Source organism: Neopelma chrysocephalum, unplaced genomic scaffold, assembly GCF_003984885.1.
Source record: "Neopelma chrysocephalum unplaced genomic scaffold, ASM398488v2 Primary Assembly neopelma1_75, whole genome shotgun sequence".
In the NCBI taxonomy this organism is placed as follows: domain Eukaryota; kingdom Metazoa; phylum Chordata; class Aves; order Passeriformes; family Pipridae; genus Neopelma; species Neopelma chrysocephalum.
Genome location: NW_020897736.1, coordinates 9,116,397 through 9,130,751, shown reverse-complemented (window position 1 = coordinate 9,130,751; position 14,355 = coordinate 9,116,397). Strand labels below are relative to the sequence as shown.

Here is a 14,355-nt window from a genome sequence, read left to right as displayed (position 1 = left end):
TAAAAACATAGCAACTCAGATATGGAGAGAGTCAAGGAAAACTCATAGCCCTCTCTTTTCCATCTTTGGCTGAACATGTGGGCAGAGCTGTAAGACAAAGATCTTTGGGAAACATTCAAGAATTAGAAGATAAAAGAAGAAAACAACACGCTGGAATTCAGCCCCCAGCTGCCTCCAAGGACTGACACACAACTGCTGGGATCAACGGGACCAGTGCTTCTCATGGGGTCACTTTGCCAGAGCCTGCCTTTCACTTAGAGCTTAAATCAGCAGGATAACTGCCAGAAAAATGTCAGGAAGGCCAGAGCCCTTGGCTTCTCCAGCTCTGTATCTCATGGCACCTAAGACCTCACGTGTTATATGGAATTAGCTCAATCCCCTTGGCCCAGGAAAGGCAGTTACAACAAGGATTAATCTCAGGAAGGCACCAGCTTCACTGTAGCCTGACTAAAGACAATCCAGTCCATTTTTCACTGACCTGGATGTTGAGGTCAGCTGGGAGCAAACTGAATTATATAAAGGTGCAGAAGCTGTCTCAATGAACCAGCTCCACCTAACCACTGACGTGCTTACAGCTGAAAGCGTCCTGGATTAATCTGGGATTTTCTCCACCTGCATGGCACTTCTATATTTGTTTTCTGAACTGTCTCTTGTGCTCAGCACTGACCTCCTGATTTCAGCATCAGTAAATCCTTCCACAGTGTCTTTTCTAACACTCCGAGGACGTCCCCTGCGCTTTGGTCTCTTCTCGTCATCGGTGTCGTCAGTCTCGCTTTCTGATCCAGATGATCTCTGCAGCCTTCTCTTAGTTTCTGCATCTGATTCACTGTCATTTGTCTGAGCCTGTATGTACCAGAAGAACAGTAGTATAGTTAACATGTGCTAATCTAATCAGCTAACAACCTCTTCTGTCCCTCCTGCACTGGCACTATTTAATGTACAGGCTGTAAAACACCTTGGCATTTATTCCTAAAGATGCAAGAGCTCATGTAACCACCCTAGAAAGGCTGCACACCCTTGGAGTTCCCAGCTGGCAAAGGCTCTAGTGGTTGTCCTCCCTGTAGAGCCAGCAGTTTCACAACTGTATTTTGATTTACTAAGGTTATGAGACATTAAAACACACTGATTTCCATGGGTTTGTGCCACAGTCCCTTAGACTATTTTGAAAACCAGGACTCCATAGAAATGCATCTGGATTCATCCAATATGAATTATCCTTCTCTCTCTGTTTTTCCCCAGCTCATCCAGAGAACAGTGCATAATCCATTAAAGTCCCATATCCCAGAAGAACTTCCTTGCACATCCAGCTTTCTTTTGGATTGGGGTAGGTCCCATGACCTAAAGAAGGACTCAGGAAGACACCATCTCCTTTGCCCCTCAAGATCCACATTTAGGCAAAAGCAGCCCAGGGAGCTAGAGAGTCCGAGGAAAACAAACAGCCAGAAAATGGCAAAATCTGCAGTAAAATCCAATACAGTTGGATACTTTGCCTTGTGGTCACTACAGATTCTCTTTAATTTCATTTGTTAAGATGAGTCGGACCAAATTCAGTCTGGGCTCTCACACTGCATCCCAAACCATGGGCCCAATGCATGATGCCAACAAGAGGTCAATGTGCTACCAACCAGCTTTGGAGGAGGAAAAGAAGCTCAGATGACAAGGAGGCTTCCCTTGAGTGTTGCCTCTGCCAGCTGTCACCTCCTGCCTCTCAGCTCCTCGAGGTGGGCTGTACCTTTTTAGTTGAGCTCCGGATTCGAGGCAGCATATAGATTTCCTCCAACTCTTTCTGCCTTTCTTCCTCCTCCACCTTTTTCCTCTGTTCCTCTGGAATGATATCATCCCAGTCCTTCTGGGACCGCTCATCCAGCTCTGTCTCTTCCTCCTCCATGGTTGCAAAGTTGGCGACCTTTCACAAGCACAGGAAAAGTTTTAGCAATTCCCTCCCCTGGCAGGAACACTCCTGAGCTGTCTGCTAAGCCTCAACTCCTGCCCCATAGGAATTCTGCCAACACTTCCATAAACTACTGCATAATTCATTCCTATGTCACTACATTCCTGGTTCCTTGCCACGTTTCTGGACTTACAGCTTTTGAGGAAGTACGTGCAGTTTAAGAAGTCCTGCTGAGCCTTTGTTAATTATTGGCTTCATTTCCAAATTTGGTAAAATCTGCAAAACCACTTACTCGAAAGCAAATTAATACCTACACTGGGGGGGGTTGGAACTAGATAAGGTCCCTTCCAACCCAAACCATTCTGTGATCCCTCTGAGGTGTTCCTGCCTGTTACTGACCTTACCATGGCAGGATGTGGGGAGCCACATTCCCACACCCCACTATAGAGCCTGGGGGTCCATACCTTGAACTGGGAGAGGAGCTCATCGGTGGCACTGGTGGACACTTCATTCTCCCGTGTTTCAGCCAAACGCAGAATCTCATCGATGTCCATCTCCTACCAGTCAGGGAGAAGGAGAGATAAAGCAGAGGATATCGACCACAGCGGGAAATAAGAGGCTTTGAGAACAGACTCGTGTGCTGATATGTGCTAAATAAAGTGCAAATATCTGCAGGGTGCCATCCCCGAGGGCTGGGATGAACTATCTCAAGCAGTACAACAGAGTATAAATAAGGTGACAGGACAGAAGAAAAGGACTATCGAGGCTGAACAGTTGGGAAAATTTCCAGACAGTGAGATATATGAACTGTGGACTGTCTTCCTCGGGAGAAGCTCTGCTGCTTGGGCCATTTAGAGAATCGGTCAAAGCACTCCATACTAAATTGTCAAGCAATGCTGCAGTGAGGCAGAAGAAAGCGACCTATTCACTTCACTGTGCTGATTCCTGCCTCTTGGAGAACAACCAAAAAAGGATGCTGAGAACAAGTGCTCAGAAGAGGCAGGGAGAGCAGCTTTCAGCAGGATGTGCTATAACTAGCTAATGAATCCTCATCAGACAAGGGACTCCCTTGGTGACCTTTACTATTTAATCCCCAACAGCAAGGCTCTCCTCAACCCCCCGATCCTCCAACCCCAGACTCTTCCTTCAGCTTCTCCAGACTCACATGTGTCCTATTCACTGACCTGCTCTCATGCACAGGACAAGTACAAAGTGGGGGCAACCACACACAATCCCTTATGCAGACCTGCAGATGACAACAAACTGCTGTGTGATTTCAATTTCAAACTACCTGAGGCTCTGACTCTTCTCCTTCAAGCTCCTTGAAGAGATCTTCAGCTCCAAACTTCAGAATAGCTGTCAGCTCCTCTTTGTTGAAAGGATTTGAGCTGCAAGAGCAAGTGAGAAGGAAAAGGTATTTTGAGTTGTTAAGTCAGCACTGCTACAGCCCAAAACCACACCAAAGTTTTTCCTAATTGAAGCAAGGAGTAAGTTTTCTACCCAGCACTATAAAAAGCTTTTTTATTAATCTCTTTCCTGCTCTAACAAGGATAATGACTATAAAGAGAACCACTTCCATCTACTGGGGGGATATGGGGGGACTCTGAGGTCACTGCCAAGGTGCAGCTTTTCCACAACCACTACCAGGTTCCCTCAGACCAGGGTGATCCCTGGGTGGAAGGCAGAAGGAAAAACAAGTAACGCATTAAAACTGGGTTTTAATTTCTGATCATCTTTATCCTATGTGTCCAAATTAATGGCTGCATAAGCCAAATCAGTGGAAGCTGCCATTATTTATTAGCCTTCTGCCCTATACCCTATCCAATAAATATTGGGAAATACCAGCAGGTGAGGCTGGTTATGCCACGCACTGTTCCAGACATCTCTGCCTCCTGACACAATCACATACTTGGATCTCCCAGAGTTGTTGTCCAGAACAGTCCGGCCAGTGGTGTCCATACGCTGGATAACCAAATGATCCAGCACCATTTTCTTCTTGGCTCTCTCAATGATCTCCTCCTCCACTGTCCCCTTTGTGACCAGGCGGTAAATATTCACCTAAGGGGCAAAAAGAAAACAGACCTATTTCCTGGACCTGAACATGCTCTGCTTACACAGCAATACAACCCTCAGCTGTTTCACAGGAGACTGGTCTGCTGACATTGTCTATTCATATATAGATGTGGTTTTACAGGAGAAAAACAAGCACATTCTCTTTACATCTCAGGTGACCCCATTAAAATCAGGATGGTTAACACATATCTTGTCATGTGCCTAAGGACAGAGTAAATTTTCTTCTGAAACAATCATGCCAAATACAAACTAGCACCAAACCTTTCATGTATCTAATAAACCCCCAGTAAAGGCGATGTTCTACTTGCTAAGTTTTTCTGGGCAAGAAAGAACAGAGTCCACTAGGCTGAGAAGTGTAACAGGTTGGGTTCTTGGCTTTGAACCATCCCAGAACCCAAAGCCAACACGAAGACTTGGCATATGGCAAATCTGGACTGATTTTTTGTCTCCTTTTTTCAGTGAGATTCCCTGAGGCTGGCAGCACTCTCTGGAGTCAAGACTGGGGCAAAAAGACCATATTTTCAGAAGCTCTGGTGTAGTGGGAGCCTGTTTAGGTGCTCACACTGAAGCCACAGACAAAACGACCCAGGCAGCTCTTCTGACCTGCTTTTTTTGTCCAATCCGGTGAGCTCGGGCCTGAGCCTGAAGATCATTTTGGGGGTTCCAGTCCGAGTCAAAGATAACAACAGTATCAGCAGAGGCCAAATTAATTCCAAGCCCTCCAGCTCGTGTTGACAACAAGAAACAGAAGTCCTGAGGGGAAAAAAAAAAAGCATCCATGAATTAGCCAGCCTGTAACTGTGGACAGAAAATAGCAATGGTGACTCAAAAGCTGTACAAGCAAATGTAAGGCTCTGTTGCACTCATGCTTCTTAAAGCAGAAAATTATTTCCTTCCCATACACAGGCTAAGCACCAGTGGTCTTTAAGCCAGGACCCATGGTGAGGTAGTGCTGGCAGGGGTTAAAGATGTGCTAACCCAGGTATGCAACAAAGCAGCTCAGAGCAAGGGCACCTTGGAGTCACTTTTGAAGGTCAGACCACTAGATTCCTACAAGGGCAGAAGACAAACATCTGCTTTTTCTTGCCTGAATCCTGTTGGGAGTGAGATCAGTAACTAACAGACTGTTCAAATTACTGCCCAAGGGCACAGGATGCCAGGTTAGAGCCAAGATACCTGAGCCCCTACAGATGCCCTCAAAAGAAGGCAAAAGGGCAGGTTCTTTCTCCTTTCCCACTCACACTGCTGTCTCCTTCTCACTTTTATTTGTTAACTTTCCCACAACCATGAAGAGTTTCTCTATCTCCTGTGCCAGCCCAGGCTTCCAGAGCGAGGAAAGGTATTTGTCATGGCTGGGCTGGCTGACACAAAAACAAGTGCCTTGCACCAGTCACTGTGAGTCAGCAATCCTGGATGAGAGGTTTGAGATGTCCTCTCCTATTACACTGCAGACTTTCACCTCCAACACCAGACTCCACTGCCTGCCAACACTAAAAATCCTCCTTTTGCCTTTGCTGTTTCATATCCAAAACCAGCTTCAGACTGGAATCATTTAACAACCATCTCTCATTGTTCAGACCGGAATCATTCAACAACCATCTCTCATTCTTCAGACCATAGGGAGAGCATTGCTAAATTCTGGCTCTTCCCAGCCTCTTCTGGACTTTCTGGAGCTGTGACTTGCAGCCCTGTTCCTTGGACATGGCAGATTTAAAACAAGCAATATGGCCAGTTGCAAAACCTGCTATATCTGTGTCTTCAAAAGTATCTGGGGTCCTGTGAAAAGAAATGAACTGAACTAATCCCCTCTTGGCAGTCACAACCTGTGGCTCAGCCACAACACCCACTGCCCGGGCAGCCCACCCGGCCCCTCCTGAGGCAGGACTGTGGTACCTCGGAGCCGTCGGCGTTGAAGTGATCCAGCGCCTGCTTTCGGATCTCCCCCTTGATCGAGCCGTCCAAGCGCTGGAAAAATCAACAACAGTGATGAAAGAAAGAAGGTAAAGGAGCCCTGAGGAACTGGTGCACCCAGGTCCTGCAAGCCCTAGAGCCCCTCTCGCAGCCTGCAGCATTTGATTGTTAAAAATAGCCTCCAATTAAAAATAACTGCACTGCCTCAGCTGTGTCACAAGGACAGGGGGGATGCTCACACAGCGGGTGACACCACAGCTCCCATTACAGGCTCCCAGCCAGGCTCTCTGTGTTCACAGTCCTCTCCTCAGGGTTTATCACAGGACACAGGCCAAAGGGGCCTGTCAAAGGAGTTTTGCAGAGACATGGCCACACTGAAATGAAGGGACATGCCAGTTCCCTGCAGTAAATGCAACCTGTAATCCCAGCCACCAGCCTCTGGGAAACTCAATGACTCCCGTTGCCAAGCTCCCTCTGCATTTTCACACATTTTCAAGAGAACCCTACTGTTCTGCATGCTGATGTTTCTCACCTGAAAAGGGTAGTGTTTGATAGTCAGGTACTCTGCCAGGATGTCCAGCATCCTCACCATCTGGGAGAAGATCAGCACTCTGTTGCCTCTTTCCCGCAGTCTGGTCAGCAGCTTGTCCAAGAGAATTAGCTTTCCACTGCTCCTGATCAGAGACTGAAGAAATAACCATCATTCCAGCTGATGTTTTCCAATCTTACATTATACAGACATGCAGAGAACTGCTTCTTTTGGGGTCATGCATCTCTTGTACATCTTTGATCAAATCACCTGGATTTACACAGCAGAGGCCACACACAAAATGAATCATTCAAGACATATGTTACACTGCCTGCAACTCCTGCTCTAGATGTCCACAAAATGTTGCCTCCATTGAACTCTCCACTGAGAGTTCAAGTGGCTTAGTTGTGCAGACTACTTCTAAAGGAGAAGCCACAGATGTCATCTTGCTGGGAGGACAGAAGGAAGAGGGAAGTTAAGGAAAAAAGGTGGTGACTTAAGGCACCACTCACCTGCAGGGTCTCAAGGCCATTCTCTCTCTCGTTTTCCTCAGGAGGTTTGATAAGGTAGCAATGGTTGCAGCACTTTTTCAATTCCATCACAATGTTCAGGAAACCAGATGTGCTTCCCCTTGTTCCCTTTGAAAGAGCTTTGTAGTTTCTTGTCAAAATCCACCTGCAGGCAGGAAAATGAAAATCCAGATCATTTCACAGCCCAGAGTGCAGCTGCTGGAGTCTTGGAGGAACAAAATCTTCTGGGAAATCTCATTCAGGCATCAGAACTATCTCTATCTCTCTTCCCTCTATCTCTCCTTACTTCTTTTATAGGACGTTGCTCACTAGAAACCATGACCTTAATTTCCTATTGATATTATCGCAGTTTAATATTGAACAGCATCACAATTTTGTGCAGATCTTTACTCCCCCAGAAAAGATATAACCTCTGTCCTGCAAAGCTTGCCAACTGAACTGTATTATTCTACAAGAGCACCTCCAGTGGTCTGGAGATGATTTTTTAGAAGGAAAGATACCAACTACCCTACCTCAGCTTCCTACTGGGAAGCTCATGGTACTACAGGTGATGGCTGTCATATTGCACTCTGAAGGCCACAGTATCCACAGCAGATTGAAACACGTTCCCAAGGCCCATTACTACTGGCACTCCCAATAACTTATTAAATCACTCACTTGTAATACTGTTTCTGCAGAGCAGACATTTCCACCCGGAGGATCTGCTCCACTTTGGCTGGCAAAGATTTCTCCACATCCTTCTTCACTCTTCGTAGGAGAAAAGGCTCCAGGACTTTGTGAAGGCTTTGGTAGCCATTCTCTCTACCTTTCCCGTGATCCTCTTCAAAATCCTCCCAGAACTCAAACCTACCAACAGAAATGAGGAGCAGGGAGAGTTCAGAATGTCTTGTCTAACTGCACCACACAGCATCTATCAGATGTCCTGCTGCACAGGACAGGAGATCATCAATTCAATGGAAACACAGTGGAAGATAACAGGTTCACTCTGCTCTTGCTAACTAAACAGATTGGTGGCAAGGCTAGAAGCTCTTTGGGCTTAGGTGCCTTCCTAACATCTTATATTTGAGCTCCACGCTGACTCCGAGGACCCAAATTTCCAAGTTTTCCAGTATTTTGCTCTGCTGACATTTAACTGGCAGCAGTTTCTGAATTTTCCACAGTGCCTTCCCCCAGGCAGGGCTTTGACAACTGGACTACGTTTTACTCTGCTCTGAAGGCTCTTTTGGATTGCTGCTTCCTCTAACAGCTCCTTTGAAATGTGGAGATATGCTCCTTCTCCTCCACTTGGGAGACCCCAAACCCGTCCTTCTCTCTTTCTGTGATCCAACAAAAAGAATTTGGGGGACAGCTCTTTTTTCAGTTAAACATGACTTTAGTGAGCTTTGGGGCGTGCTTGCCTTAGCCTTAGCAATGCCCATAGCTCATTTTATTTTAAAGAAAACAAAGTATTTGTTATACTGTGGACACACAATCAGCCAGACAGCACTGTCCTGGAGTGACACTCTCAGGGCCTGCCATGAAATGGTTGGCGAGGGTGCCTGAACCACAGTGTGCTGGAAACCTCAGAAATGGCTGATTGCTTGAAACAAGTTTATCTTTTTAGAGATGTCTCGAAGACAGCAGACAGATTTAAAAGGCATGTATCAGGTTTCCCCATTCAGTTTGCTGCCAGAAATACTCCTTGTATTAGTCATTTAACCTCTGATTTTCCCCACCAATGTCTGTTCCCCTTTCATTGCTGTCACTTCACCAAGTTTAATTCAGGGATTTAATTCAGGGACTTCTGCCATTCTGCACTCCCTTGAGCCTATTTAACAGACAAGAGTGGACACGGAGATATTTCTTGGAAGGACTCACTTCTCTGGCATGATGAAATGCAGCAGGGACCAGAGCTCCTTGAGTGAATTTTGAAGCGGGGTGCCGGTGATCAGCAGCCTGTGGTTGGACTTGAAATCAATCAATGTTTTGTACAGCAAAGAGTCGTCATTTTTCAACCGATGGGCTTCATCCACGCCTAGAAAGGCCCAGTTAATACTTCCCAAAACAGTCTGGAGGAAGAGAAGAAAAAAAACACAGGCGTCAACGAGACGCTGGGTCAGACAAGCCCCATCACCTTGCCCAGGCCTTTCTCTCCACGGCCAGTGTGTGCTGCTCAGGATGTCCTGCCCCAGTCAGAGTTTGGCTCACAAGAGTTTCTTGCTAACAAAATGTGGGGACCAAGATGCCTACACTAGTTTTTCCTCCCCAGAAATGAAAAGGTGAACGTCAGCCATGCCGTGTAACACTCCTGCCATACCTGGATAGTCCTGCAGTAAGTACACCTATCTTAGTCCTCCTTTGCTTTACCCAGAAAGCACAGTCCTCCCCCAGCTCTTTATTTCCCTCTTTCTCCATGCCCTTGGAACCTTGGGTAGCACTAGTCCCACCGCAGCAGCAGCAGGAGAGCAGATGAATAAGACTAAAAAGTTGAGGTAATCTGAGAGTTGTGATTTTTTTTTTTCTTAAAAAAAAGCTTTTTTTGGTTTCTGCTAGGACTCAGTGATGCACTGACAGGGCTGATGAGTATTTCCTAAGCAGACAGATTTCTCCCAGGTGTAAAAATGCAGATATTGCTAACACTGTGGCCAGAGGGTCAGTGTAATGTTTTGTTCTCTTAACAAGCCTAAATTAAATCAGGTAAAAATCCAGCTACTGTCCTGCCAGATGCCTTACAGGTGAAAAGAATAAAACAACTGTGCAGTGCAAGAGTGAAGAGACTATAACATGTCCCACATTCCCTGTGTATTACTGGCAAGAGAAAGGAAATAGTAGCTGTATGTTCTCCATCACCATAGAGGGAAGAGGTGAAACCCATTAGTCAGGGACTGGCTTCCCCCTTTGAAATGAGAGAAAGTTTAAGTAAAAATATTCCTGGACCATTGCTCACCTTATCCTTGAGGAGGATCTCATATGTTGTGATAAGTGCATTAAATTTCAATCTTTTAGACTGAGAATGAATCCACTCATATTCACGTATCTGTGAGGGGAGACAGATGTTAGCTTCAACCAAGGTTATCAAAAGGAAAGAGTTAACAATCATTATTTTAATGTAGCTGTACACAGAGATTCCAACCAAGTCCAAAACCCTGATGTTCAAGGTGCCATTTGATGAGCTCAGGGTGCCCAAGGAGCAGCTGGTTTTAGTGCACACATGGTTCAACTGCCCTTGCACAGGTAACAATAAGGTCAAATTGCTGTTGTAACTTCAACCTCATCAGCTAAATGAGCGTCACCACACTATGGACACAACTAGACTCCCAACACTTGTGTGCTCTGTTGTCTGAATAATTCCAGACACAGGAGACAAGCACTTTTACACTGCTGGACTCCTCACTGCAGCATGTTTCAGCCCAGTAGTAGTTTCTAGACTCTGAGAAAAACCAGTACTCCTGTGCTCAATCCAAGAGGGAAAACAGGGTATAAAATTCCCTGCAGCAGAGGATTACACCCATGAGCTGTTACACCAGCTCCAGCTGCTTACAGTGCTGCCAGTAATATCCAGCAGCCTCTCCAGCAGAACGTGTGTCACACACGTCACACAGAAGCTGCTGCTTTGCACCCAGAGCTTCAATCCAACCCCTCACCCTTTGCTCTCTGATTACACACCATGTTCCTGCTCATGAGGTCTCCAATGTAAACCACCACGTTTATCTCGGGCGCCCACACTTCAAACTCCCTCTGCCACGAGGTGAGAGTGGACAAGGGCACGACCACCAGGAAAGGGCCATAGAGCTGGTGCTGATGGAACAGGTATGACAGGAATGATATTGTCTGAATCGTCTTGCCCAGTCCCATTTCGTCAGCCAGGATCACACTGTTGTTCCTGGGAAAGAGGAGAACAAACAAAAATGCTGTCTGAGAGCAAGTTTCTGCCATTAGCAATTTAGTGTGCTCCACAGGAACAGCAATCCACAACAAGGGTAGAGACAGGCAGTGCAAAAATAGTTATCTGAACACTTCCAAGTGGATCCCAGGGACATCCAGACTGTACATTGCACAATAACACGCAAAAAATGAACTATGATGACTCCAAACTGGAGGACAAAGGCAAAGGGAGAGGGGAATCAGTGGCCTAATTTTAGAAGGACATTTCTCAAAGACTTCAGTGAGTATATAAACGTGCTAAGACAGAAACCTTTTTTTCCATTAAGTCAATGGAAAACTAGGACTGATATGTACCAGGCTCACACAACAGCCAAATTCAGCACGTGAACAGGCCCAGACAGGGAAAATGCTTTTTGTTTTCACACAAGGTTTCTAAAGTTCATGCTTTAGATAGTTTCTGCTTGCAGTGTCTGCAATGCAGCTGGGCATGATAACATTTGAAATCCTTCAAGCTGCAGAAGGAGGGTGGGTAAGGACCTCGCTTGAAAACAGGAGGGCCAAATCCTACTGGGGTGAAAACTAGGAGACACAAAATGAATGTCACAGCATCTGTACATACTTGCACCAGGAGTGAGCGAGCCAGTTGAGGCCCTCCAGCTGGTAATCCCGCAGCTCCAGGTTCTCACCGCCGATGTACGACGGCTGCTTCTTCAAGGCAACAAACCTCGGCCTCTGCTTCAACACCTGAAAAAGATGCTGCCGTAAGTCCACTGAAGAGAAGGACAAAATAGTCAGTGGTTGAAAGGCTGAAAATTTAGCAATGATATCTATGAATTCAGCAAAGACTGTGTTTCTTTTCATTGATTCAAGTCCATACACATTTTCCCAGCTAGTGCTCGTGTCTGCATTTCTTGTGATTTGCCTGCTCTTTTCTGGTTCTGAGGATCAGGGTTCTGAGTCCTCCCAAGAATGCAGTAAGTTGTGCATAAAGCACACAGATGGAACAAGCTCCACTTTCTTCTTTGCCCTCTTTTGATTTTCTCCCATTATTTCTGTCCCTCTCCTCCACTGTATCAGCATCTTGCAGGTTTCCTCTTTTACCAGGTGTGCTGTTTTTTCATCCAACTGATATTAAAACTCCTGCAGCTCCTCCTGAGGAGGAAGCACTTTGCCAGGCTTAATTAAGGCTCCCACTCCCCAGGGGGGACACAATGTTCTCACTGTGCACGGAGTAAATGAAACTTAAAGGGGTTCACATCTCTGCCTCAAGTACAATACAAGAACAGCAAACAACGCTTCCAACACAGGTGGGAGGATGGGAAAATGTTCTCTGACACTTATCCTGACAAAACTTCATGTTCCCACTGCTTGCATCACCCCCCAGCCTGGAGAAACCCAGTAAAGGAGAGGAAAGAAGCCAGAAAACCTTGCAGTCCCGGGTGGGAATCGTTTTGGAGTTGTTCCGACTGTTGAAGCTGTCGATGCAGTGCTGAAATTTCTTGCTTATCAGAGCCTCATCTTCCCAGCTGCACTCAGCATAGGGCAGCCCCATCCACTTACACAGGTATTCGGGGTCATTTGAGGATGTTTTGCGACTGTTTGCTGTAAAATATGCAAAACCAAAGCCCAAACCTCAGTACCTGTGGTTGAACGGCCGAACCACAAGCGCAGTTCACAGGCACAGGCTGAGCCACCCCTACAGCCACGAGACAGGTCTTGACAAAGTAGGAAAAGTGTAGAGGGACTAAAAAATGCTCCTTTACCTGGGAAATCCGAATGTCCCGTGGCAGACTTGCTGGTCTTCACAGCTGTGTTTGGAGAGAGAAGGGAAAAGAGGGTTGGTGTGCTATCAGCCAGCAGAGGGAGCAGGGAAGGCTGTCACTGCCATACACCACAAGTTTTTATAGGAATTCTCTTGGAAACAGGCTAAATAGCTCTCCAAGCCAGTTCCCAAAGCAACTGAGCGCTGGCAGCTCTGACTGACATGACTGTGATATTACCAATGCTGGTTTTATTAATTAATCATGACAATCTAACCCTGAGCTGCCTTGCAGCCCAACCACATCCTCAACCACAGAAAGTGGTCATCACAAAAGCCAGGCCTGTACTGCTGCTTAGGATACAAACACCTTGCATCCAGAGGGCTGAAGTGAAAGAACTTCAGCAGCAGCAACACTCCAGACAGGGAGAGTGACTGATTTGTATTGCTTGTAAATACAGATCTGTAAACCTGGATTCCTACTGTCCAAATTCCTGAATTTCACACAATGAAATACACTTAACACCATTTTTTTAAATTCAGAGACACTGAGGGACAGGGAAGATGAGAGAACTGTACAATCATTTTGCTTTCATAGAGATTAAAGACCCCAATCTTACTTCATGCCTTTACAAAAGCATCGGCTTCACTTACCAATTACTCTCTCCACTATTTGATACTGTTTGTTCAGCTCTGAGGCCAGCTCTTGTTGGCAGTTGAAATATTCCACATCTTCAGGTGATACTTTGCCCAGCCTAGATGGAAAAAAATCCAAACAAAAAACCACTATAATGCTTCTGTCATAATCCTTGTGGATGTCACATATAGAAGATCTACTTTCCTATATGGTTCTGTCATTCAGACAAGCCACTGGAGCAGACTACTGCTTATGTGACGTGTTTCTTAAATTTCCCATAATTATAAATCTTTCCTGAGAAGCAAATGTCACAGATGTTCAGACTGTCTACCTGTTAAATGATGCCTTATTCTGATGCACAAGTCGGTCTCAAAACCTGAATCAGACAGAGATGGAAGCTGCTACTCCAGCTTCAGCACTTTGGAAACACACCTTAGCTCCCCTTATAGTTCCTGGGGCAGCTGGACATAACCTGATGCAAAAACTTGCATACAGACAAGCCTATAGTTAACAAGGGTTAATAAGGCTGCAAGGCCTCACAGCACCTCCTGGGCCAGGCGAATTTGTGCAACATTTACTTGTTGTCAGCTACCCCAATTCTTAAGCCTGGGAAGTGGCAACAGCGTAGATTTCATGCCTCTTCCTCTCCATTTCACAGACATCAACACCACAGGCATCATCTCTACCAGGGGGGATGTTCCTTGAGTGGGTTAAGGGAGACCAGAGTTTTGTGCACATGAAACACACTTTGCAAGAAGAAATCAAATGTTTTCAGTCTCGACTCTGCAAACCTCTGGCTAAAGATGACTTGCCCGAGGCCAAATCACTGGTTGAGTGAAGCCTACCATTGCTTGATCTCCTCCTCTTTTTTCTTGAAGTTTTCTAGCTTTTTCAGGCCCTTCACTTTCTGCTGCTGCAAGGACTCTTCGCTCTCCCAGGTGCTGTGGATGTATGACCAGCCTTTCCATTTGATCAGGTACTGAACTTCCCCCTCATCCTTTTCAGGATCGAAGTCCGCGCTGGGGTTGCCGTTGGCTTCGGTCGCATAAACGGTGGTGGAAGCACCAATGGCTGCAAGAGAAATCAGGCTGCAGTCGGTACCTTCCTTATCAACCCCTGGACTTCAACTGCATTAGAGCAGAAAGCTACTCTTCTAATACA

General features: G+C 46.1%; 1 protein-coding gene across 11 annotated transcripts in view; it reads right to left on the bottom strand.

Moving 5' to 3' along the window:
* Positions 1-14,355, bottom strand: part of CHD2 (chromodomain helicase DNA binding protein 2) — a 91,719-nt gene that overhangs the window by 14,113 nt on the left and 63,251 nt on the right. For all 11 annotated transcript variants that reach the window (XR_003534974.1, XM_027688230.1, XM_027688227.1 and 8 more), the window contains 18 exons: positions 14,040-14,265; positions 13,212-13,312; positions 12,562-12,606; positions 12,225-12,400; positions 11,418-11,542; positions 10,580-10,796; positions 9,861-9,950; positions 8,792-8,982; positions 7,592-7,780; positions 6,917-7,079; positions 6,408-6,560; positions 5,858-5,929; positions 4,568-4,717; positions 3,801-3,949; positions 3,183-3,279; positions 2,356-2,448; positions 1,733-1,906; positions 668-843 (listed from right to left, as the gene is read on the bottom strand). Coding sequence is in view for 10 of the 11 variants with exons in the window: in XM_027688230.1 (XP_027544031.1) it covers positions 668-843; positions 1,733-1,906; positions 2,356-2,448; positions 3,183-3,279; positions 3,801-3,949; positions 4,568-4,717; positions 5,858-5,929; positions 6,408-6,560; positions 6,917-7,079; positions 7,592-7,780; positions 8,792-8,982; positions 9,861-9,950; positions 10,580-10,796; positions 11,418-11,542; positions 12,225-12,400; positions 12,562-12,606; positions 13,212-13,312; positions 14,040-14,265 (2,587 nt within the window). In the remaining variant the exon portion in view is untranslated. The remainder of the gene's footprint in view (positions 1-667; positions 844-1,732; positions 1,907-2,355; positions 2,449-3,182; positions 3,280-3,800; positions 3,950-4,567; positions 4,718-5,857; positions 5,930-6,407; positions 6,561-6,916; positions 7,080-7,591; positions 7,781-8,791; positions 8,983-9,860; positions 9,951-10,579; positions 10,797-11,417; positions 11,543-12,224; positions 12,401-12,561; positions 12,607-13,211; positions 13,313-14,039; positions 14,266-14,355) is intronic.